Source organism: Filicampus tigris, chromosome 20, assembly GCF_054856515.1.
Source record: "Filicampus tigris isolate MCC_2025a chromosome 20, RoL_Ftig_1.0, whole genome shotgun sequence".
NCBI classification, from domain to species: domain Eukaryota; kingdom Metazoa; phylum Chordata; class Actinopteri; order Syngnathiformes; family Syngnathidae; genus Filicampus; species Filicampus tigris.
Window position 1 is genome coordinate 3,446,042 of NC_141236.1, and position 26,091 is coordinate 3,472,132.

General features: G+C 39.1%; 1 protein-coding gene across 1 annotated transcript; it reads left to right on the forward strand.

The window, feature by feature from the left end:
* The first annotated feature begins 5,525 nt into the window (after positions 1 to 5,525).
* On the forward strand, positions 5,526 to 26,091 carry nudt14 (nudix (nucleoside diphosphate linked moiety X)-type motif 14). The gene is made up of 5 exons (XM_086018534.1): positions 5,526 to 5,684; positions 13,513 to 13,556; positions 18,502 to 18,566; positions 19,033 to 19,333; positions 21,008 to 26,091. The coding sequence occupies exons 1-5, from the start codon at positions 5,604 to 5,606 to the stop codon at positions 21,255 to 21,257; spliced, it is 741 nt and encodes a 246-aa protein (XP_085874660.1). The 5' UTR covers positions 5,526 to 5,603; the 3' UTR covers positions 21,258 to 26,091.

A 26,091-nucleotide genomic window follows, 5' to 3' on the forward strand; every position in this document is an offset into this window, starting at 1 on the left:
AATGGATTGTGTTAGTGTCCCGAGTAAAATGGCTAGTCGGTGCGTAATAAGTGCCAAAAGTAGTAATTATTTAATACACAACTAGAAACAGCACAGACTCTAGCTCCGGATACACGCACTGGGCCACGCCCCTTCAAGACACATATCCAACACACATCTCAATAAACGTTCAATAAATACAGCTAAAAAGTACACATCTGCCGCAGTAATGATTACTCATAAAACCTGTTTATTTCTTTACACTCTCTTTTTATCATGTTGTATTGGCTTTTTTATACAGCACAGTGCAATTCTTCAAAGTGGACTCCAAATATCAATGCTGTGTTCTCACGTCCTACCGTCGTCGCTATCAGAGACCCTACCCCCCCACCAACGCACTCCTGTACGCCTCCCGGACAGCTGAAGTTATCTTGTTATGTGGCATTAGGGGGCCGACTTAATTGGTCCTTGCAGGCAGGTAATTAGTTCTGGTGGCATGTGCTCCCAGAGGGATATGAATGGAAGGAATACAGGCCCCGAGCCCCCTCACCCCTCTCTTCCCCTCCCACTCACCGCATTCACACGCGCACACACACGGAAGTTACCACATTCTCTGGTCATTCTTAGGAAAAGACAATAGGTCTGCCTTGTTAAAATAGGCTCATGCTCAGCAGGGGAATAGTGGAGCCACTGCAGCTGCCCCGTAGCATCAAGCCTCAGTGGTCCCTGAGGCCTCAATGACCCCCGCTTAACAGTTTTGTAACCTCACTTATGACATATGGCCAAATGAACAAAGGAAGTTTTCAATGGAGAATGTACCAAATTTTTCTACGCTTGCGAAAGTATGAAGGTAAGAGTTTAGGTTTGAATTGGTTACAGTTAGCCAAATTGGCAGCAGGATTTTAGCCATAACTACATCTATTCATGACATACCGTAGAGGGCAGTGGTGGGCGGCTTGGGCCTGCAAGGCCTTTTCTGTTGGCCCAAACACTATCAGAAGCTCTGACCAACATTTACAATATGCATTCTAATATTCTCTTGGCTCCACTGCTTCCAGTAATTATACGTGGTTGTAGATTATTTTTTATTTTTTTGTCCAACAAGATTTCAACCTCTACGAGCTGCCATGCAGGACCTTCAGAATCGGTCGTATCAGAATCGGGGAAAAAATTATTAGCTCATTTGGCACCATACCATCTTAACAACTTACAGTAAGTGATTTAGTTTACTATTAAGAAAGGCGTGGAATATGGCTGGATACTCTTATGAGCTATTTGTGTTGTCATCCTTATTTGTCCAAACAAATGCATGTTTAGTTGTACCAGTCATTTAAATTGAACAAGAAATTGAAGAAACAAAGGTGGTCTAATAATTGTTTCCGTGCCTGTGCGGTATATTAATCAGTCATATATCAAGTTCACCTTCGCAGGGGCAGCTTGATGACGTCAGCGTTTCCCCATCCCTCGGTTGGTCGGAGCAAAACTAGTTACAGCCAATTTGTCTGTAGAAATCATCCATCCATCCATTTTAATTAGCACACATTTAATGTTTGTGCTTTAATAAGCATCAAATCTGGTGAGTTTGAAGCATTTTAGCTACATATATATATATTTTTTTTTTTTGACATGTTATTAGACAAATATTGATTCTGAACCAGTTCAGATTATGTGTTGCGTTTTTATATAGTATTGATTGTTTCTATCATTGCAGTATGATAATGGTTGTGTTAAAAGGTGCATTAGGCCGATGAAGTCACCAGTGAAAAATAATGGTGCCGATATGTTAAAGATGAAAGTGCAAATCTTGGATTTTGTTTTCCTACTTTATTTTTTATTGTTACAGTCCTCCTGCATTAGGGTCAAGTGGCTGAGCTTTAACATCTTGGTCAGTGATGCAATATTAACCCCAAACAAATCTAAAAATGTCATTCATTCGTTCATTAGTCATGGTTTGCAGAGAATCCATTAGACAGTTTATAATATATGAACTCTAGTCATAAGTTGACCTTAAAGGGGAAGTCAACACAGACATTTTCTTTACAATAATATGTTCTTTGCGCATACGCTGGTCTTAACACGGCATTCTGATTACTCCTGCATTTGTGGAATAAGAGTAAAGCACCAAGATCCACCCTTTTTTAGCTATCTCAGTGGGCGGCCATTTTGTAGCTTTCTGTTGACTGTAAATGGCATCACAGTTGCTCAGTTAACGACCAATCACGGCTCACCTGTTTTCTGAAGCTGAGCCATGATTGGTTGTTAGCTGAGCCCTGAGCAACTGTGATGTCATTTTCAGTTGACAGCAAGTGACAAAATGGCCGCCCCCTGAAATGGACAAAAACTGGTGGATTTTACTACTTAACGCATATTCCACAAATGCAATATTAATCAGAATGCCTTGTTTCACCTCGTGGGCCTGCAAAGAACATATTCTTGAAAAAAAATATGTTTGGGTTGACTTTGAGTTTAAATACATTTTGGTTATTTATTAATTTTATGATTTCTTTTGTAAGTTGATTTTTCTCGTTGTCATTCAAAACAGTAGAATGAGACATTGAACTAAATGAATTTCAATAAAGAAATGGAAAAAAAAGAAAAGTGGTTTCTAAAACTTTTGACCAAATTTTGCTGTTGGCTTCCTGTTTTATAATTGTGATTTGTGCTTTGTGTAACAATATATTGTGCTTGAGAATAAGGACAATTTTACCTGAAATTTGAACCCCTTTTTTTATTTTTTGCATGTTATAGACTCAACACCCTCACAATAACTTCACTTCAACCGAATGCAATTTTAAATCTATTCGTATCCATGGAGCACAAACAATTGTCTGGAACACCAGTGAGCAGAGCAAATCGTGGGTGTTGTGCCTATTCTATGGAAATGACGACAAAACAGGAATTAAGACCTTGCGTGGGGAATACAGCAGCGAGGGAAAAGAACAATAATACATTTACTTCACAAATGAAGGTGTCTAAAACAGGAGGTTACCGGTTCCAATTAAGTTGGGGGTGGAGCATGTTTTGTAAACGTGAATATCACTGCGGCATGGATTTAAATGACTTGTTTTGGAATCCAAAAGCTAACCCGGTGAATGTCTTGAAGCATCTGCCTGACAAGGTGAGCGGGGGCAAACATCCAGACTTGTGGTTGTTGTGTGACCCACACCCCAGGCCTGCTAACAGGGGAACAACAGCCACCTTGGCTAAGTGCATTCCCCGAGGCTCCGACCCAAATCCCTGCTTGACCCTTACTGATAAACTATGCTATGGATAGCCCAGTGGAGAGATTTCCTTTAAAATAAGGACCGGTCCAAAGTTTCCACAGTTACAAATGTTTGTTGACTTCTCATGTTATATATTACAAAACCTTTCTGATTGTCTTTGCATGCATGTGACCTTTCAAACTGCGTGGAAACCGTATCCTGGATCAGGCATTATTTGTAGTTATGAGAATGCTGGATGCGATACCTTTAGTACACCAGCATGTAAACAACTTATCCAAGCGTCTGTTTACGGCACAATTTGAATGATTATCACTCACATGTGCGGCGTTCTTAAATTTGGTTACCAAATATGGTTCCTTGCCCAATAAAGGTGTGATTACATCATACGAATGATTATGATTTCTATTGAAATACAGATTGAATTAACAGAAATATTGTATCATGTTTTCCATTGTATAATGACATTGAAATGTCTGCACCAAAGCAGAATCAGATGGCAAAAGACATTTAAAACAGAGATTGGAGGAGGAGGCAGACAGGAAGAAGGGGTTTGGTGACTTGAGGAGGCTCCAGGTTTTTCATTGTCTTAAGCCCGATGCAGCCTGGCCTCTGTCAGGTGCCTGCAAGCAGTAATTGCTCATGACTTTGAATGCCTGGCACCCACATGTTCATGGAAGGATGGGATTAACACATTACGGGTGCCCCAGCACTAGCTGATAAGATTTTTAGAATCCTTTCTTTTTGTGGGCGACGTTCCAGTGAGGCCCAGAAGAGGATAGACACCGTGGCAGAAAAAGGTCACATTTTATTATAAAAGTCCGTCTGTGTTCGGTCATTCCATGTACGGATGACTTCACATCCCAATAATCAGTGAAAGGCATCAGGCTACTTCCAATAGAATACTGACTTGTTATTAAAAAAACAAAAAAAAAGAACAGGTTGCTCTAATCAAAAACTCTCGTAGGAAGTTGTACACAAACACATGAAGCATATTCTTTAGATTTGTCTGCATTATAAATCTTGTTTTTATTTTATTTATTTTTAGGTAAAATACTGTCCAAAAACAAAGCAGCCATGTCACTTTCATGAAGATTAATTACTCGGGTCCTTGGCATTGTAAAGTTGCAAGGCTGGACTGAGGAGTGGAGTGATGGAGAGCTTGTCCATTTGGAGTCATGTTCATTTGTCAACGTTTCCACTTTGGCATTCAATCACATCACTGCTATCTGGTTTATTTATGTCACTTTTCTGAGTGTACCACTGCAGCGTGAGTTTAGTACAATACCTTCACTCAACAGGCCTTCCCTTCTTATCATGGCCAGCAGCTTGTCCGGATCAGGCAGTATAAATTGGACTTGCCCAGAGGAGAGACGCCGTGTTCCTCTTACGGGTCCACTCATTGTTTCGCCTTGGCCTATATTTATTTTGTTGTAAATCAGCTCACAAATGTGTTACGTCCTGCCCTTGTGTGGTGGGAGGCTCATTTGACCAAGGAAGTGCGTTCAATTGAGATTGGGTGTCTACAGATTTCCATTATGCAGCTTTTATTAATACGAGGGGATGACATCATCCTAACCCAACCACAGATGCAGGGTTAGGGTCAGGAAAGGGATTCCGCAGTCTCTTATTTAAAATAAAATATTCAATGATTGATTCATCCTAAAACACACACACATATATATATATATATAAATATATACATATATATATATATATATATATATATATATATATATATATATATATATATATATATATATATATATATATAATTTTTTTAATTATTTTTTTTTTTTTCAATTTATTGAATGTAGTGTGTATTTGGGGTGTCCCTATAGGTGGGAGTAAGTCACATATGTGCAAGTTATATAAATTATTTTGCGTGTAGAGAATAATTTTTCATTGTGCCAAATTAACGACTCTGGTATTGCATGTTTTCGCAAGTATAAAAAAATAAATAAGTAAATGAATAATTTTTCTATCTTGTATTTTTTTTAAACTTCACTTAAATCACCATTTCTACGTATAACCTTTTTCTATTATTATTATTATTATTATTATTATTATTATTATTATTATTATCATTATTATTTTGCACAGAAGTGTCTGTTGTACTGAAGTATAAAGTGGAAGTAAATTTTTCCATCTCTGTATAGGTGAGCGCAATGACAGAATGACCCCAAACCCCAAATACACTTTTAAATCAGATTTATTTATTATTTTAAAAAAAATGTATTTACACATTCATAGAAAATATTCACAAGTCTTGGCTCTGGATTAAATCTTGTTGTCCCTGAATGACAGTTGTGTGTGGGTGTGTTGCCCTCACCAGGCTTCCGTAGGATTCCTTCACTGTCCGTGTGTCTGCGGTGACAGATCTGCATCGCCGCGCACCAAACTATGGACGAGATCAACAACATTGAAGTCGTTGCTTGCACAGACTCCGACTACCTAAAGCCGTTCAGGGTGCACTACAACCAGGTAAACTGTCCCTCCGCGGTTGTCAAGATGCGGCTGGATGCTGCGGGTTAGCCCAACCCCCCTCGATTCACTTTAGGAAGCTAGCACAACATGAAGACTACGTTGACCTTAAACAGTCGCTGACAGCAATCGTCATTAGTCACGTACTACTCTGTGGACTTGGACGTGTGTCTATTGTGTCCTTCATATTACTGTAGACTCGAATTCGATTTTGCTTTTTTGTTGTGAAACCTGGCAGCTAATGTACAGCTCCAGGCTAGCATGCTAACGTTAGCCTGCTACAGATGTTACAATTGCTGGTCGAGCATGTGCTTTAAATGATTGTAAATAGGCATATTTATTTCATATGCATTGTCTGGTGTCATGATTCTGTGAATAACAACCCAAATGAGACTTATTGATAGCAGGAGCGTCATAGAAAGTCCAAGTTATGTTTAATTGTAATAATTTCCTGTGCAGCATCGCATTATATTTACTTTAAAGAGGACTAAAGGTGGCTAAAATTCGAATGATTTGTTTGTTTTTCACATGTTTGTCAATTTAACTTAAACAATGTTGAATGATCCATTAATGCTATTGCATTTGGGTCTTGCATTTGCTCATCAATCTTCCCTTTATTTAGTATACAAATGCAAAATAAAAATTCATATAAACGGGATGGGTTCTTTAGTAACTACCCTACACGGGACACTTTTCTACACAATTTAGTGAGTCTGAATTGGTATTTCTATATAGCTTCGGCAAAATGAAGTGTCCAGTGAGAGTATTTTGTTATCATGAGTAATACAGTATATCGCTGGCGTTGTTACCTCAGATGTAACAATTTGGTAATTTTCCACACATATACTATAAAAAATAATTTCCTGTAGCTGAATGTTTTAAAATAAAAATTCTTTCAAACATTTTTTTTTAACAGCGACGTACTGTATTCACTTTCTATATCCACTGCGTTTTAGCAGTTTATGTTCTTAAGTCACTAACACTATGACCTGTTCACATATCACTTGAAGCAGCTCTTTGTAAATGTGCCCTCAAGCTCGGTTACCATCGTGCTTATGGTTAGGCAAGTTTCTTTTCACCATTTGGAGTTCACACCTGTGACAGGAGGGGGGGTTTAAGCTTATCAAGAGAGTGGTGGAACAGCTAATACGGCAGATGGGCAACAAAAGAGATGATGATGATGACTACCTCTCTGTTCTTCCCTCTCTTTTATCCTAGCCAGCTCTTGGCTGGATCAGGATGGGCTGTTCAGGGAGTCCCCCACAAAAGCTTTTCAGTCAAGCATCTTTCCCAAAAAACCCTTCATGCTGCACAACACATCTGCAACCTTACAATCATATACATTGACACTCAGAAAGGCGCTAAGCCTAATAAGTGGTTCCTCTTCATCATTATTATTTATCGCTGTTTGGTTTCATATCTATTAAAGTAGGCGACTGTTCCTGTTGACTCGGGGAAAGGACGCACTCACTGTTGTTGCCTCATGTGAGTGTTGAATCACAAGTTGCTACTTCATGCAGGCTAATTACATTCATTTATTCATGATAATGATTTGAATTATTCATCCTCTGTAGCTTACAGCCTGTGGCCCCTTAGTCCTTCACTGAATGCACCCATTATAATCTTAAAACACAATGACATTTTTACTGATCATATTCAACCTAAACAGAACAAGTAAAGTTTAAAAAAAAAACCAACAAGTTAACAAATTAAGGTTGGGGTCAATCTTAATTGTATGAATAACTTAACCACTGCAGGGCTCCAGAATAATATTTTTTTTACTAGTTGCACAGTAGCCCCTAACTTAAAATTTTAGAAAAGCTGTAAGAAAATTTAGAGTGACAAGTAGGAGCCTGAAGTGACGTATCATGACTGAGTTGCGTAATCATCATATGAAACAACAAATTCATACTGAAATTCGTTGTCAACACTTAAGTACCGATTTTTATTGATATTATCGATTCGTTCTTGCAGCCCTTGGGTGAAATGTCACAAAGGTAACGACACAATGCCGTAAAGCAGTTTTCCTCACCCACTGGTCTTTTATTTGCATTTTTTTCTTATTTTAGAGGCAAAATGCGGCCATTAGGGGCAGTCTGGAGGACTGCACTGTACATATAATAACAACATATAAAAGTCAACTGAAACACATCTCATGCTTAGGTGTGCGTCAGTGGGATTGCGTTTTAAGGAAGTGGCAAGGGAATCTTGATACAGTCAATGAGTGTATAAAAAAGTTAACGGCTGTATAATAAATCTTGAATAGAAAAATAAAAAAAGTAGATGAATTGTTTACTCTATCTTAACTGTGATGGACTTTGTTCCCTTTCCAGTTTTGTGGCCACCATCACATTTTTTTCACAAGACTCCAGAATGTAGAGGTCACAGTGGTAGACATAATTTAGTGGCTTTTCTAGTATGTTTTTATTTTTATTTTTTTTATTTCAGAGCTTACAAACATAGCCTGTAAATAATTAATGAGCTAACCTTTCATCTTGCTTTATTTCATTGCTTGACATTTCTTACATTAGTGTGTAAACATGGACACCAGCTAGAAATAAACCATCTACCTATAATTTGAAAGTCTGATTTGTCTCTTCCGATGTTATGGGCTATGGATGATTATTTATGGCTAATCATTATCCAGAAATATTTGAATTGCTTTCTATTATTTCAAATTATTGTCAGTCTATATGTTTTTTGTGTTAGTGGAATATGTGGACGCGGTGCCATCGTTGTTTTTAAGAAAGTGCATGCTGTGTTTTTTTTTTTTACCATGTGAATTATCTTCTGATTGTTCTGTCGATACTGTGAATACTCATCACATGCTGTCTGTCACAACCTGTGGTTCTTTTTTTTCCCCTTTATCTATTGCTGATCATTAGTGGAGCAGCTGTAAAGTGTGCATGAGAGGCTTGCCGTAAAGATCTCAATTAAAGTTAAATCCCCCCCAAAAACAGGAGAGCATATGTTATGAATCAAAGAGTGCTATTGAATTGGAGGACGAGTTGATTTTTTTTTTTTTTTTCACTTTTCTGCAGCAGCTGCCAGCTTTGTAGTGTTGAGTGGGGTGAGCACAGTAGGTGTATGCGCCGGTCATCGCACGTTAAGCACCTAAAAGATCAAGACGGCCCCTATCTACAATGACCATTCAAACAGGAGCCTGTCATGTTTGATGCCCAAAGCCAGAGGGACCACATTAATTTCAAGGTCCCGTGAAGCCTCCTCTGGCTTCTCTTATCCCCCATACCCGTCTCCCACTCACTCTATACGTCGGCTAATCACTGTGTAGTAATCCACATCGAACATGATTCTGCACCTGCCCCCCTCCAAACCCTTCCTCTCAGCAAGAGGGCCTAGTAATGAGGTGAGCCCCACCATCTGGGAGTGGTGACAGGATCCTAGAAAGAGAATGGCTACATTTGTCTGTTGCATTTGAGTATCGTCCTTCTGGTATTCCAATTGTGGTCAAATCGATCTGGTATGAGTGTGCTAAATTAAACTGGTTGATGGCCTTTCTCTGTAAAGCCATAGTTTTTTCTCCTCTGTCTGGCGGATGAATGCTGGCACCTTCTATCTTCTATTAAAAAGTTAACCCTCATTTCTTTAAAGTACCATATTTTTGGACTATAAGGCGCACTGGATTATAAGGCACAGCTTCAATAAACAGGTATAGTTTGGTAAATTTGCATAAATAGGGCGCACTGGGTTATAAGGCGCACCGGTTTATAAGGCACATTACTGCACATTAACCCATCAAGGCGGGGAGTGCACAACCGCGTTTCTACCACTACAGCCGGGGCGCTGTTGCATCTTTCTACCTTTAGAGCGGAAAGCTTTTTTAAAATTTTTTTTTTTTTAATCCAATTTTCGGTCTCTAAACCAATGAAATACACCAGAATATACACGTGACGGTGTCGTGATCCCTTGGAGGATGTCCTGGAATTTTTTCAAACAGTCGATCGCAGGAGGTCTTGAGTAACAGCAGTGATATAGACAACATACTTTTGGACATTGAAGCAGTGGAACCAGTCGAACTGGACACATGGTTAAGATATATGACGATATCGACGTCTTTGTAACAGAATAGAGGATGGTAATCACCACTCAATTTTTTTAAATTGAAAATAGTGCTTCTCTTGCTTTGACACTTTATTTTTACATTTTTAATTGAAACTGAAAATAATAATAAACTCAGGCCTGTGTGAAAGCCACATGTCTAAGATCTCAAATTCTTTTGGAATTATGTTTCTATTTGCTACAGGGGATGACATCAATTATTTTGTAGGTGTTGAATTTCTGGGAAAACTTCAGGTTTTAGAGGCTGATTCTATAGTCAGCCATAGGTTTTGGGTAGATGTAGAGCCAGGGTCCTTAGGCCTTAATGGATTAAGGGAAACAAACCAGTACAGCAAATGAGTCAAAATTTATTCAACATCAATTCAACATTCATACAAAAAGCACACCTGATTACAAGGCGCTCTGTCGATTTTGGACAAAATTAAAGGATTTTAAAAACGCCTTCAAGTCCGAAAAATACCATAGTACAGTTTTGGTTTGGTTCTGCATGGTACACAGATCTATTGTGAGAAGTTGTATGGAGTGATTAATATAAAATAAAACGTTTCAGCACACTCTGCTTGTTAGCATTAAGTAGTGTCCTTAGAGTACGGTAATGTGGCACTCGACAGTTTGCTGTTGAACGGTCGGTTTGTTGCTCATTAATAATGTCAGCGTGCAAAACTGTACACAGTTGGGCTCCATTTCTTTAGTTACATTTTTGTCATCGTCACAGCTAACGTCATGCTACCTGCGGGAATAGATCATAATCAAGTTGTAATCAATTCTTCCTCTTATGGACCATATTTTCACAGTTAAAGTTAAAGCTAGTTTATCCTATGCATAATGAAAGAACAGGACCTCTTAAGATAATAAGATAATCAAATTCATTGGATTACACTTTTACATTGTCACTTTTCAATCACATTGACTTGTCTAGAATAAGTTCTCCATGTGTTTTGACTTACATAACCTTACATTTAACAGTAGATGATTGAACACAGAGAAAGACTTTGTAGCTGCCAGGTTAAGAAATGTAGGTGTTTCTGTGTGGGTGGCAAATTGCAGGACTCAACAGGCCTCACAAATCTCTGCTTGTTTTGCAAGCAAGCGGGGCGCGGCTAGCTTGGCCTCAACAGGGAATTATGGCATGTAAGACAATTGTTAGTACATTAGTAGATTTGGACTGGTGAAAAGGTAAACCATAAATGTAAAATGTGACTGCCAAACACTCAATGCCATCAAAGTGTTGGTATTTTACAATGAAATCAGAAAAAAGGTCTAATTTACTGTCCCAATTTTGCTTTAAGTGCTTTAGTTAGATTCTGTTCAGTGAAACAAAACACTTTATTGTCATCCATCAAACAATTGCATTCATTTTCCAAGATTTAAAGAAGGAAATCGACCCTAACACATTTTTTCAAGAATATGTTCCCAGCAGGCTCACTAGTTGAAACACGGCATTATCATTAACGCATTCACTGCCAGACATTTTCAGACCAATCTTTTACCCTAATGTTTGAAAAAATGTGAAAAAGATATGAATAAATTTCTAGGATTGAATGTCTGGACTGTGAAAAGGCAAGTAAATCCGTCAATGGCAGTGAATGAGTTTATCTTGTGTTTATGGAATATGAGTTAAGTAGCAAAATCTAACTCTTTTTAACTATCTCTGGGGGCGGCCATTTTGTCACTTCTGTCGACTGAAAATGACATCACAACTGCTCAGGGCTCAGGTAACGACCAATCACGGCTCAGCTTCAGAAAACAGGTCCACCGTGATTGGTCGTTACCTGAGCCCTGAGCAGTTGTGATGTCATTTTCAGTCGACAGAAGTGACAAAATGGCCGCCCCCAGAGATGGCTAAAAACGGGTGGATTAAGTCTTCTTCCACAAACGCAATATTTATTAGAATGCCTTGTTTCAACTAGTGGGTTTGCATAGAACATGATCTTGAAAAAAAATATGTTTGGGTTGACTTCCGTTTAACAATTATATATTCTTGTTTTCAGCTTGTCATATTTTCCGTAAACAAAGTCGGAGTCATGCTCTTCTGTAGTTAAAGAATGTGCCGCTTATGGTGGCCAACGACAATTTGGAGCACAATGTATGTATACAAAATCTATGTCTTTCCACTTTCAATTCCATTCAGCCATTTTCTCTGCTTAAAGTCAATTCAAAACAACACCGCATGTATGTAATGAATGACAATGGCAAGTGTTGATTTGGCAGTGTAGGTGTTTTGAGCTGCAGCATGCTTATTATGAGCACTGAGCAGTCATGTTCAGATGCAGTACTCTGGTGAAAACGTGTCTTACAATGATGTCGCATGCTGTTCACACAAACGCAACTTAAGTGCCTGTCCGTTTGCAGGCCTCCAAGACACCCTCAATGTGACTACTGCTTAGGCTGCAAAACTGCCCCGCCAATTCCTCCCGCGTGTTGGGCTCGGCTGGGTTGCCCTGACCACAGTTATAATCGAATGTGCTAAAATAAGACGCTAGTATGTCTCATGTCAGCCTCCCTGCCGTCTGAGAAACAGCCGCCAGCATTCAGACAGGAGCAGATCAAAATCGGATGTTTTGCATACTGAAAGTGAAATTCAGTGAATAATTTCAAAATTGGTTGAATCGGATCATTTCCCTTAACCCTACCCAGCATACAAAGTACGTCAAATAGCTATGACTTCGAAATGCACCCACTTAATCAGGCAAATTCCTTGCCACTTATAGGTGATGAGAAACACGTGAGACGCTGTCAGACACTTCCCACACACTGAACACTAGATCTCTTTTCTGCCACTCTTTAATTGCACATCTGATGGTGTATAATGCTGCACATCCTGTTGATGTGACAACAGGACCGCAGGGCACAAAAACAGCTATTTCCAACCTCTGCCATCGAAGCTGAATGACAATGGGACGTGTTTGAACATTTAGTCATCAGGATTCCCTCCCTGAAACTTAATCCATCTTGTAAACGCCCATCTTTTCTTTTCGTAGACAATGCTGCAGTCATTGACTTATTTTGTTGTACGTTAGACACAATGTGTCCCCTATCAGTTGATGATGACCTTCTGACATGAGTGCTTATTTGTCAGTGCCTCTGAAGACTTTGGCCAACGTCCCCTCAAGTCCCTTATTAGATTTGAATCATCTCCGACACAAGATGCTTAACTCGTTCAATCCCAAAGACATTTCCATGTCTTTTCGCAGTCCAGCAATTCAATCCCAGGAATTCATTGATCTATTTTTAAAATATGTTTTCAAACTTTAGGGTCAAAGAGGGTCTGAAAATTCCGGGCTGTATTTGATAGAGCCTTAACAATCATCTCCAAATTTTCAGGGAATATCTTCTGTCAAATCCAGCATTATAACACCATACCGTTCACAATCATACAATACAACATATTAGATCAACTTTTCACTGTTCCTTTAATCCTTTATCGTCCCATTTCAAAGTGAGAGTCCTATGCATTTTCAAGGATATTTGATCCAAGAGGCTGCAAATAGCCAGGGTTCAAGATGCATGTCAGACTTTTTTTTTTTTAAACAAGTGAGCATCAGTTTCAAAGAATCTGATTGCTTTAGCAGTGTCCAGATTGAATAAATCAAAGATGATTTGACATCCTGACTTCAAGGGGTCGTGCATCAAAGGGACCATTATGGATGCACGTAACCTTTCCCTAACCAGAGTGTTTTCACATTTAGATAGTCTTACTTTTAGTGCATTTACTCACGCTGTCTGTTTCCATCTGATTTCTTCACAGAATGGCACAAAAAAGTCCTGGGACGTCATGCGAACCCATGACAGGTAAAACTGTTATTATAGCAAACATTTTTCTCCAATTCTGCTTATGCACACCTTTGCACATTAACTCATGCAGCGTAATGTTGACTTTTTAGGATCTGTCCCCAAGAAATAGATATTAAAATATGTCAAAATAAAATCGAATGCAATTTCATTTTGAAAGCGGAAGTCAACCCAAACATATTTTTTTCCAGAATATGTTCTGTGCAGGCCCACTAGTTTCAATTCCGATTAATATTGCGTTTGTGGAATATAAATTAAGCAGCAAAATGCACCCACTTTTAGCCATCTCAGGGGACGGCCATTTTGTCACTTATGTCGATAACGACCAATCACGGCTCACCTGTTCTCTGAAGCTGAGCCATGATTGGTCGTTACCTGAACCCTGAGCAACTTCGATGTCATCTTCATCGACGGAAGTGACAAAATGGCCGCCCCCTGAGCTAGCTAAAAACGGGTGGATTTCTCCTATTCCACGAACACAATATTAATCGGAATGCCGTGTTTAGAAAGTGGGCTCGCATAGAACATACTCTGTAAAAAAAAGTGTTTGGGTTGACTTCCTCTTTCGTGAAAATTATGTATATGTTTCAAAATTAAAAACAAATCTGCTGCAGTTAATGTATTATTTTCATCTGTAGACTTGTGGTAGATCTAATATTACTTTCAAAATCTACCCATGACTCTAAGGCTGGTTAGATTATTATGATTATTGTTTTTTTTGTGCGTGTGTGAGGTTGTGTGTGGCATGGGGGTCTTGTCAATGTTTATAAACGTCAAAGCTCCCCACAGGGTGCCCCGTAAGCGAAATGTCACACTTTTGTGTCAAAACTCTGGTTACTACTTTGTTTTGCCTGGGGTACCCTAATGCCGAAGGGTGCGTCTCAGGTCATTTAACCCTCCTTTCCTCTACTACTGACCCCAAACAGAGGTCCATGTGAAAAATAGTACCGCTGAGACAAAGGCAACCCCAAACCTGTATTCCTAAGAAGAAATAGCCAACTTGTCCCAAGGTGTACACCCTGCCAAAATATTATTTTCTATCTTGACATATAATGAATGGACCAAAATTTGTTTTGCATTTCTGTTTAAGTGCGCATTACAGCAGTTATGTCTACACTCGAGATGTGAAGGCAAATAATGGGAAAGACAGAGTTGTCGGGACTGCACAATAAAATAGACCATAACAAGATTTTAGCTTATCAATGTCATGGCAGATAATATATCGATTCCTTGTTTGGCTTGCTCATCAGACATTGCATTTGCAATTTTAAAAAAAATCACACTATAGCATTTAGACCGCGTGATCTTTAGCTAGGATAGTGACCCATGTCCAATCCCGAATTTCTCACTCTGGACAAATTTGTTCACTCACTGCTTTGGGAGGTTCTCTGGGCATGTGTGACTGCTTACTTTTAGCAACGAACACAAATGTGAGAAGAGCCGGGAAGTGAGATGCGATCACAAGACTTGGATGTAACCCATCACTCGTTTTTGCTCAAGGACGACGACGTAGAACCGGGTCAAATCAACGGAATACCGTATGTCGCTTTCTCCTCACTCGTGCCACACTAAATTACCCAAATAATACGTTGGCATGAAAGGACAAAATACCAGAAATTGCCGAGTGGAGTCTAACTCTCTAGCTTGTGCTTTGAGACCATTTTAGGGATAAGGAAAAACACCCACCTTAATTACCATGACTGCAATGACCACAGAATGTTCTGAGGGACGCTATGATAAACATCCACCAGTGCCACAAAAACATGTGTGCACTTGGTGGGTAGAGTCCCATTGTGTTGTTATTTTGACACCTTTGTGTTAGCGGTGGCAGAGTAGTGCTTAGAAAGAAAGTCGAAAAAAATGCGTTCATAACAAATCCATCGCGCGCCACTCGTTGAATAACATTGTGCCAGTCATGCTCAACTCTAAATGCTTCTCTTATTTTGTATCAAAAGAAACCGCATACAGTGGCTGTTTTGGTACTTTACACCATCACCAGTATTCACCTTAGACCCGCTGTGCACATCCCACTCATACGCCACTGTCTCGTTGAAAGCCCCTTTGAGAAGGTCGCTCGTTTAACGATGCATGGGAAGTCCCAAGCGTCTTGGTATAACCATTAGAGCATTTTGTCTGTGGGAAGCTGCAGAAGAGTTGTAATGGTGTGGAACACTTCGAAAAGACCCAGAGCTGCCTCAAGGGACAGCTTCCATGCCTCAGGCCTGCATATGCATGTCCTACTTTTTTGCCTCAATCTGTTGCTGCATAATTGGACCTATTCCCCAGCTCTATTGCAGTTATATTTTGTATCCTTGTGTTCCAGCTGGGAGCATTTTGCAATAGTTTTAATTGCTTGATTGTTTGGGAAACCGGATGTGTTGATGTTAAAGGCGATGTGTACTAGGGCTGCACGATATTGGAAAAAAATGACATTGGCATTTTTGGGGGGTTTGCGATATGTATTGCGATATTAGAAATAGAAGAATTTTCACCAGAGGCCATGTCTCTGTAACATAATAGATTATTTAACATTGTATTTCAGACTTCAATGTAAACAGCAGCAAAATATTAAACATATTTTAAACAAAAAAAAAATAAAGAGCAGGTGCACTAGCCTCTTGAGTCATTTCAAAAAAAATAGAAGAAAATAAAAAACCTCTAAAGCAGAAGCAGGGTTATAAACATCTTTAAACTAAACTAAACAGGGTTATAAACATCTTTAAACTAAACTAAATATTAAAAAATTAAAAAGCAGGTGTACTAACGCCTGAGTTGTTTACAAAAATCTAACATTGAGATAAAAAAAACCTTTGTGAAGCTGCAGCAAAGTTGTAAACAAATGAGAACAAAAATATTAAAAATTAAATCGCAAGTGCGTTAGTCCCCTGAGTTGTTCACAAAAATATAACAATAACTAAAACGGTCTGTAAAACATATTGCATCCGTGATTTGTCGGTGCTGTTTGGACTTCTTATCATAAGGCGTCTGTAATTGTTTTTGGAATAGATGAAGTTTCACCTCGGGTCCCACTTCTTAGTTTGAACTGCTCATACAGGCTCTTGTGACGGCGATTGCAGCAACGGCGAGTCACTGTTGGCAAAGGATGTTTTGTTGTTCTGAATCTTCCTTTTTATAGCCGAAATACTTTCATATTTCGGATGTTGACTTTCTTTCGGGGACTAAATCCACTGCCGCCTCTGCCGTCGTCTCCTCCTCCTCCTCCATGTCGTCTCAGAGCAGACAGCAGCGGCTGTGAGAGTGGAGGGGGAGTCGCCGGTGACTGATTGGCAGGAGGGAGAAAAAAAGAAAAAAAAGTGAAAATATCGCACGTCCTACGATGCGCATATCGCAGTCGCGATGTTCAAACGACATATCGTGCAGGCCTAATGTGTACTAATACTTGGTTTAAAAAAAAAAAAGGGCTTCCGACTATGCTTACTTTATTTATTTATTTTATTTATTTATTTTTTTAAGTTTCATGTCTGTCTTTTTTCGCCTACAAAATGGGCGTGTGTCAAAGGCGGATAGGCGGACCGGTCCGTCACATAAGCGGAGCTCTGGTATTTGCACATATACTGTGTTTTCTTACCTATACACATACATTACTGGTCAAAAGTTTTAGAAACACCTTTTCTTTCTTTCCAATTCTTTATTGAAATTCATTTAGTTCAATGTCTCATTCTACTGTTTAGAATGATAAAAAAATCAACTTACAAAAGAAATCCTAGAATTAATATATAACCAAAATGTATTTAAAGACAAAGTCAACCCAAACATATTTTTTTTTCAAGAATATGTTCTTTGCAGGCCCACGAGGTGAAACAAGGCATTCTGATTAATATTGCGTTTGTGGAATATGAGTTAAGCAGCAAAATGCACCCGTTTTTAGCCATCTCAGGGGGCGGCCATTTTGTCATTTCTGTCGGCTGAAAATGACACGGAGCTGCTCAGGGCTCAGATAACAACCAATCATGGCTCAGCTTCAGAAAACAGGTGGGCTGTGATTGGTCGTTGCCTGAGCCCTGAGCAACTGTGATGTCATTTTCAGTCGACAGAAGTGACAAAATGGACGCCCCCAGAGATGGCCAAAAAACGGGTGGATTAACTCTTATTCCACAATGGCTTATATCAACTTGTGAGCCTGTGTAGAACATATTCTTGAAAAAATATGTTTCGGTTGACTTCCCTTTTAAACCTTAATCACAGCTGATGGCTTTAGGCATTAATTGTTGGCGGTGTTCCTGAAGATAGATGGAGGGGAAAAAATGAATCGTTTCAGCCTGAATTGATTTTGCAAAAAAGCTATTGAAAACGCTGACCAAAAGTAGTTTCTTCCAAGCAAGTTGTCCTGTTAAGGTCCTTTCATCATGGGAAGGGCAGGGAATCATTTCCTCCTGCCTCGGACACATCCGCTTTCCCAACAAAGGCTTGCAGTCTCCCCGGGCAGTGGCCGTCTGGCACATCCACATGCAGCAAGGCATTTGCAACACCTGGGGGGCCAATGGCTTGGCAAATCAGTGTAGCATTTCTGAGGCTTTGTTAAAACACAACATCATGAAATGATTTAGTCTTAACATTTTCAAAACTGTCTACATGCACACATGATACGTGTCAACTCTAAAGATGTGACGATAATTCTGGTGAAATCAGCAATACTGCATTCTTTTAACTCTAAAATAACATCTTCACAATCAATCTACACTGATTCATATTACAGAGAAAAGTGTCCGTCATTGTCTTTGAGTTGACGGGGCATGGACGTTAAACACATACAGATGTTGACAGATGTTTGTCATTGTTGATTTGTATTCACCACCGGGGGCTTTTCAAATCAGTTACTCTTGGCAACTGTAGCGGGTGACAGGAAGAGAAAGTACACACATTTGCTGTTTTGCTTCTTTGAAATATTTTCCTAAAAGCTTTGTATTTCCCCGTTTATCCTCAGTGTATCCGTGCTGATATTCAACACCACCTCCCACTGTTTTGTTCTTGTCAAGCAGTTCCGTCCAGGTATGTTTTATCTGCCCACCGGCTTGGGAGCGCACAAAACATCGTCTAATCTACCGTGGGGTGTGGCTTATTTATGTGAGATTTTGATTGTTAAGCACTTTCACTAATCGGGACTTACAAATCCTGTGTATTCATGTGGATTGGAGCCACAATGTTGAAATACACCACAAGAGGCCCACCTCCTTTTTTACACAATGCCAGAGACTTGTTTCACACTGCACTGTTCAATTCAAGGAAATCTGGGTATTGATATGTTCTTCCGCTCTTATTCCTCAGAGAATAATAATAATGCACTCTTAATCGGAATCTTGACCTAACGTTTGTTTCAACTTGTTACTTCATATGTACAAAATCTTGAACTGTGTCCACAAGGCTAATGTTTCGATTGCTTCATTTGATGAATTTGGCATAGTAAAGTGTAGTAAAGACACAAACATGCAGACTAATATTCGTGTTAATCCTCCAGCTGTATATATGTGTGAGTGGGAAAGGACCAAGACGCAGCCATGTCAGGACACTGAAAAAAACCAGGAGGGGGCCACCGAAGCAGTCGGCTCCGGTTCGGAGAGTCCGGAAGGCCAGGCTGACGCAGAGGCGCCGAGCTCATCCGCGTGGCCTCCGGCGGCCACGGGCATCACATACGAGCTGTGCGCCGGGCTGGTGGACAAACCCGAACTCTCCTTGGAAGAGATCGCCAGACAGGAAGTGCTGGAGGAGTGCGGCTATGATGTGCCAGCTTCCAAACTCAAGCGGATTACTTCTTACAGGTGAGCGTACAGTAACGTGTTATGTAAAAGAGTAAGAACTGCTACCACGCATTCTATTTCTACTGCAGCGAATACGTTTCTGAATTGTGGCTGCATGTGCCTTACAGAATAAAGCACATTACGACAAATGAAACGTAGCTTTTCGTTAGAGATAGACCGATATCGTTTTTTTCCAGCGTCGATACCGATGCCGATTAGACAAGTAGGACGATAACTGATCTTTTAAGCCAATATTCATTTGCAGTAAAAAGAAAAATACTTCTCTACACTTCACATTCACACCAGACATTTTCAAACCCCATTTTATCCTAACATTTGGAAAAATTTGAAAAGACAAGTAAATTCGTCAATGGCAGTGAATGACTTAAGAATAAATATATAATATAATCAAATAATTCTATGAGATTTGCCCACTTTTAATATGATCTGTTATCAGCTGGCCGATTTTTAAAAAAGGTCGATGCCGAAATTTGTCAAAATGCCAAATATCGGCGCCCATAATCGGCCCGGCCGATAATCGGTCCGTCCCTACTTTTCGTTCACCGCTGATGGATGAAGCAAAGTATTTTTAGGCCATGTGAGCGAGGTGGAAGGAAGCATCAGGTGAGCCATCCATCTTTTTAAACATTATTAGAAAGCTGCAGCCAGAGCACAGCGGCAGAAAAGCGTCAGGAGGAAAACAATCCCACATTGGGCAGCCGCACCTGCACAGCCGTGACTGACGGCTCTCATAACTGTTCTTTTGATTTGACTCAGGCGCCTCCTCCAGCTTTGTTGGTGTAGTCTATGGTCGATATTACGTGTGGGCCTCTTCCATTTAATAGATGGGTATCACCTTAACCCTCATGACCCTTATGAGGGCGCTTTTTGACGGAAGTGCGCTGTGTGGTAAAGCTGAATGCTCAGGTCACAGCCTGCTGTGATGATTTAGTGTGGTGGCTAAATGGCCTTTGTTGGGCTTTATAAATACTGAAAGAGTGAAATGACATGTCTCACACTGGACAGGATGTTATTTGGGGTAGCAAATGTTACATGATATCTGATGCATCAGATAACTACATGGATCGCTAGTCTGTCCCTTTAACAATAGTCAGGCTTTTTTTTTTTTTGCAGGTTGGTACTTGCATCTAGCCCAATTGTTTCCATAGATACTGTGATTCTTGTGATTATAAATAAGTATATATCGCTGTTTGAAAACAGAGACAATATAGGAAATAGCAATTTATAAACAAATGTATTTGATGTCATATTTGATTTCTTAATTTGACTAATGTGCTTGTAGGGCTCAATAATGAAATTGCACTTATGTAATATAAACAGCATAGCAGGGTACATCACATTGATTTATATATGTTAAACTCATTACAATTGAAAATAAATACATATTCATTCATTTTTTTCAGTCATTTTTTGTATTAATGTTTGAATTAAATTATTTTTCAAATGTACAGATTCATGTACATTCATGAATAGCTGGAATGGTATCATATTGTACGACACTTTCTTCAAATTGGAGGTTTCACTTCGTATTGCACTTTAGAATAATTGCATACAATAATAATTTAGAATGGTAAACTATATTTGGATCAACAATTGCGCCGTATTGTTCACAGTGGGATTAGGAGAGTACCAAAGAAGACAGCACACGTTTACTCTGCCCTGTTTTGTCTCCAGGTCCGGCGTGGGAGTCACGGGTTCCAAGCAGACCATGTTTTATGCCGAGGTATCTGACGACAATTGCGTGAGTGCAGGCGGAGGTGAGCCGCGGGAGGGCGAGCTCATTGAGGTGGTCAAAGTACCGTTGCACGAAGCCATGACCTTTGCTTACAACGAGCGCATTCCCAAAACCATGGGCGTCATATTTAGCTTCATATGGTTCCATAACAATATGTCTCCTAAGTACAAGATCTCCACCAATGTCTAACTACTATTAACTTTTGTCAAACACTGGCCCAGCACAGCTACTCACCTCATGCTATCACCTTTTTTTTTTTTTTTTTTTTTCCCCCCATTTTCCACACAGGTTGACATCTGCCAATGTGTATTTTTACATTTTGCCCTTTTGAACTTGTATGTAACGTCCATACTTTTCCTTATAGCAAAAGCTCTCTTGCACTTTCCTCATGTTATCGACCAGTTTAGTTTGTTTTTCAATGTATAGCACCATTAAATGGAAGCTTCGTGAAGCACTTGTGATATTTTTTCACTCCTCTAGATGGTGTTCTTGGTTTAAAGGTAAACACTATCGCAATGGAAATGTGTTACATTCCCACGACATCTTTAAACCGAGCGTGCTAGCTAGAGGAGTCAAAAAGTATCACAAGCGCTTCATGAAGCTTCATTCGACCATCACTGCCGTCGATCCAAAATGGCTGCATATCACTGATTTGACCGAGAGTACTGAATGCTGGGCTGCTGTCATGTGGCATCTTATCTCATCGTTTGCTGATCTCCTTTTTATGCTGTCAAGTCATCTCTTCAGAGCAGAGAGTTTCTGCTGAGCAACCTTGTGCACCTCATTGGTTTCGGTCTTTTTTGCAACGTAAAATGAGTAGCGATGGGAAAATGAAGCTTCATGAAGCACTTGTGATATTTTTGGCACTCTTGGTTTAAAGATGTAGTGGAAATTTAATACAGTTCCATTGCAATAGCCTTTATCTTTAAACCAAGAGCACCATCTAGAGGAGTGAAAAAATATCACGAGTGCTTCGTGAAGCTTCATTTTCCCATCGCCAAAAATGCGCCCTTCAAACCCATTATTACTCAGAAGATGCGGTCAGAAACATTTCTTTTTGCTGTGATCCAGTAATGGCAAAACTATGCTCATCATGGTAATTGTTGCGCCACGTTGTTAGCAAAGCCTCAAATAATTTCCTCGTTCGTAACAACTTACAGAGCGAGCCAAACCAAACAACCCAGAAGACATTTGCTGACATAATGGCTCAAACTAAAAACCCTGAACCAATTTTTGTTTTGTAACATCACAACTCGGCACAGTTATCTTAAAGGAGGCCTGTTATGGAAAAATGACTTGCTTGTATAGGAACCACGCATCAAGCGTGAAAATATACCGTTTTTGCCTGCCTGTTTGTCATGGTAACGCAAAGCCATACTCTTGTTGGCACGCCTCGCAGTAGATCACACATTTCTTCTTTCAATCGCATACGTTGATTTTTGGTGCGGATGTCAACTGTCCAAACTATCTTTTAGTGTAAAGTAATGGAGTAGATTTGGCACATTCACACACAAAGAGTATCATTCGTAGAGAATCAAAGCAGCAGTTTGCTCAAAGCTCAGGTCCGGATATTAAAACGCTTTTTCCTATTCAGGGAGAATCTCTGTGATGATGACCAGCATTTAACATCACATTTCAATCTTACTAGCGGCAAAGTTTCAATCTTCTCAATATCCGCGAAAAAGGGCTGCTACCACATTGTCTTGTTTGGCGTGCAAGGGGGAAAGAATCTTTCACTCCGCTGTGGACATTTGATGGGACAGATCCAAATAACCTCATCATTATGTCTACATATATACATTATTACAAGCAGATCATAAAGATGTGACTGCTGATTGATCTGAGTGACTATAAGTTGGGGAAACTGTGTAGGAGTTAAGTTGAGAAAGGCTAAATGCTGTACAGTAGATACCACGTGGGTGGAAAAGTGAGAATAAATCGATGTTTTGAGACATTGTGATAAAAGAACACAACTGTGACAGATTTCTTTTTAGCGCAAAATAACTGATGACAATCGACATTTAAGATACTGTATTTACTGTATTAAAATAATTCAAAAGAAAATCCTACAACCATAAGCAATAGTATTGTTTCAGGTGTCCTCGTGCAACCATTTGCTACCGTTTGAGGTGCATTGTTCTAACCTGCACGTACTATACTAATATTTTCGATACTCTCCTCCTAGCCATACCTTGATGCAGGTTGAACATTCAGCTTTAGTTTTAGGACATTTTCTGCTTAACTCATTCACTGTCAGACATTTTCAGACCCTTTTTTAACCTAACGTTTGGAAAAAAAAAAGTTCCTGAGATCTAATGGCCGGACTGTCAAAAAACGAGTAAATCCGTCAATGGCAGTGAATGAGTTAAAAAGAGGACAGCCCGAAAGTGAGAAAACCACGGCATATTGCACATATCAGTTGAAACGAAATAATCTGTCATAATGGGGACTAATGACCGACCAGCAGTAGTTTACTTTATCCATATGACTAAATATGACTCACCACGTTTGGAACCCTGGCTGACCAGGTGCTAGTTAAATAGTACCTGCTTGTACAGTGAACCTCCGTTGGCCGTGGGTGACATATTCCAGTCCCACCCACAATAGGTGAAAATCTGCACTATATAGAGACCGTAAACTAAATAATTAAAAAAAAAAAGTTTTAAACCTACCACTAGCTTTTAAAATGATTAAAACACACATTTTGCACTTGGCACCTGAGAGTAGGTTTGGAGATTGCTGTGATGAATTCTTTATCATAATAGTCCTCAAATAATGTTTTTCTTTGACAATTGCTTTTTTTCATTATTACCCTGGATTTACACACAATTTATAAAAGAACTGCAGCATCTTGTATGAAGAACAATTTAATGAATTGGAGGGATGTTGAACATTAAGACACAGGGAAAAACAAATGTGGGGGAAAAAAAACAAAACCTCTTGAAAAAGCACTTCCGTCACGGTGACCAGTGTTTTTCGAGACAAGATTCCTCAAGGTGCATTATTTTTGATGCGGTGACCCAATCTTCATTGGTACTAAAGCTGCATGGGAAATTGTACACCGACAACACTTGGACAAACTAACAAATGAAAAAATTCAATATTATATTGTTTTGGGCTGAATGCTTGTTGAATGCTACACTATATTTCCCTCAGGTCATTCTACTCCCCTTTCAAACACCCAAGTGTAAGATTTACCACTTTATAATATAACTACTTTTAAACACTAAATATACTCTACTGTATATACCAATATTATAAATACTCTAACTGATGAGGTATTCACTCTTGCATACATATTTCAAGTAATTTGCTCTTCAACCGAGATTATTGCGATACATTTCTTATACTTGTTGATGTTTGGTCTCAATCTGTGCCCCATAAATTGCACAATTGCAAAAATATTAAAATATATAAAAAAAATATATTTTGAAGATACCAGTTCTATAATTTCCCCAAATAACGGCCAATGTACAAATGCACATTATTGGTTAGTAGTACCAGTGAATATTGGATAACCACATGTAGTGGTATAAGATTATCCATTATTTCATCAATTAATGAGTAGAATTCCTGGGAAAGTACGAATGGGTTGACATATGAAATCAGTTTGCTTCTGATTTGCTATCAAATGTTATCTAAAGCATTGTATTAAAGTTCAGTCCGTTTTCTACGTGCCTGTAAGATGTAGTTTTGTTCTGCCTTTGCAAAGATATTTTTTTCCTATCTCCCCCCCCCCCACAAAACTATGATCCTGTGTGACCTGAACTCAAAGTTAGTATCTCTCATATTTGTCATATTTACTCATTCACTGCCAAACATTTTCAGACCGTCTTTTAGCCTAACGTTTGAAAAAAAAAGAAACCTAATATAAATAAATTCCTGGGTTTGAATGGCTGGACTGTGAAAAGACAAGTCAATTTGTCAATGGCAGTGAATGAGTTAAGAATCAGATTGCCTACATTAAGCTGCATTCAACCTTGTAAACATTTGCACCATGTAATTTTATCTTCAACAAAGCCATCTTTCAGTGTTCAAAGTGACTTTTCCCTCTGAAAGCCATATGCTCCTTTTCTTAAAGGTAAACGATAATTGAGGTAGATTGAGGTTCCATTTGGTGAATAGGACCACGAGCTCAATGTTAAGGCACTTCTACCTCTGTCACTCAGGCATGAAAGACAACTAATTTGTGCCTGTTTGCTTTTTACAAGGCGCTGACATATCCAACTTTCGGCATCGGAAATTTCCAAATTCATCACATTCAGTAAAACCAGATTTCCATGTTTAATGTCCCCCAAGACTATGCTGTCGTTGCTTCTAACTTTTGCTCATTTGTTTTTGTCTATGCACATTTTGTTTCCAAATTGCTGCACTTTTTCTTTCTTTTTTTTTTTTTTTTAGGTAGGTGCTATGTGTACTGTTCTCGAAGTGAGACTCATGGCTTACTGTTAAATTAGGAGTTGATGCGTGGGTGTTGCGGTTCATTCGATGACTCTGAGCACCAACTGATTGAGGTTGTCTCACTTTTCCATTTTATACTTATACTTATTTGTTTCTTTTCAGCAGACTTGTAGCTGGATTTACACACACAACAAGGTGGTAATCCGCTATAAAACATTTCATAGTGCAAGCTCATGTTATTACCAGAAATGCAAAATTTTCTTCTTTTTTTTTTTAAACACAAGGTCAACATTAAAAAATGTTTTTGTGTGTTTCTTTTCTGGTGTCGCAGATTGAGCTCTTCTTTTTTTAATTAATTTTTTTTTTTTAAAGAAATATTTTCTCAAAGACATGCATACATGTTTTACACTTCGAGTGTTTGATATTTGTGGCTGTTGTTTTTCTGTAATGTTCCAAATCTGTTCAATTAATTACTTAAATGTGAATATATTCTACTTTTAAAATATGATTCTTGGTACCAACAAATTGTGTATATTTAAATATGATACTTTGCATGTGCACTAACTGTGATGGAATAAACTGCATCAAGTTTAAATAAAATGGGTTGGATACCCCAAAATAA

What these genes read in the sequence shown, in the direction of transcription:
- nudt14 (XM_086018534.1), top strand. Translation starts at nt 5,604, where the DNA reads ATGGACGAGATCAACAACATTGAAGTCGTTGCTTGCACAGACTCCGAC. An exon ending in TGTCAAGCAGTTCCGTCCAG is followed by an intron (nt 18,567 to 19,032) that starts GTATGTTTTATC and finishes TTAATCCTCCAG; the next exon opens with CTGTATATATGTGTGAGTGG. An exon ending in AAGCGGATTACTTCTTACAG is followed by an intron (nt 19,334 to 21,007) that starts GTGAGCGTACAG and finishes TTTTGTCTCCAG; the next exon opens with GTCCGGCGTGGGAGTCACGG.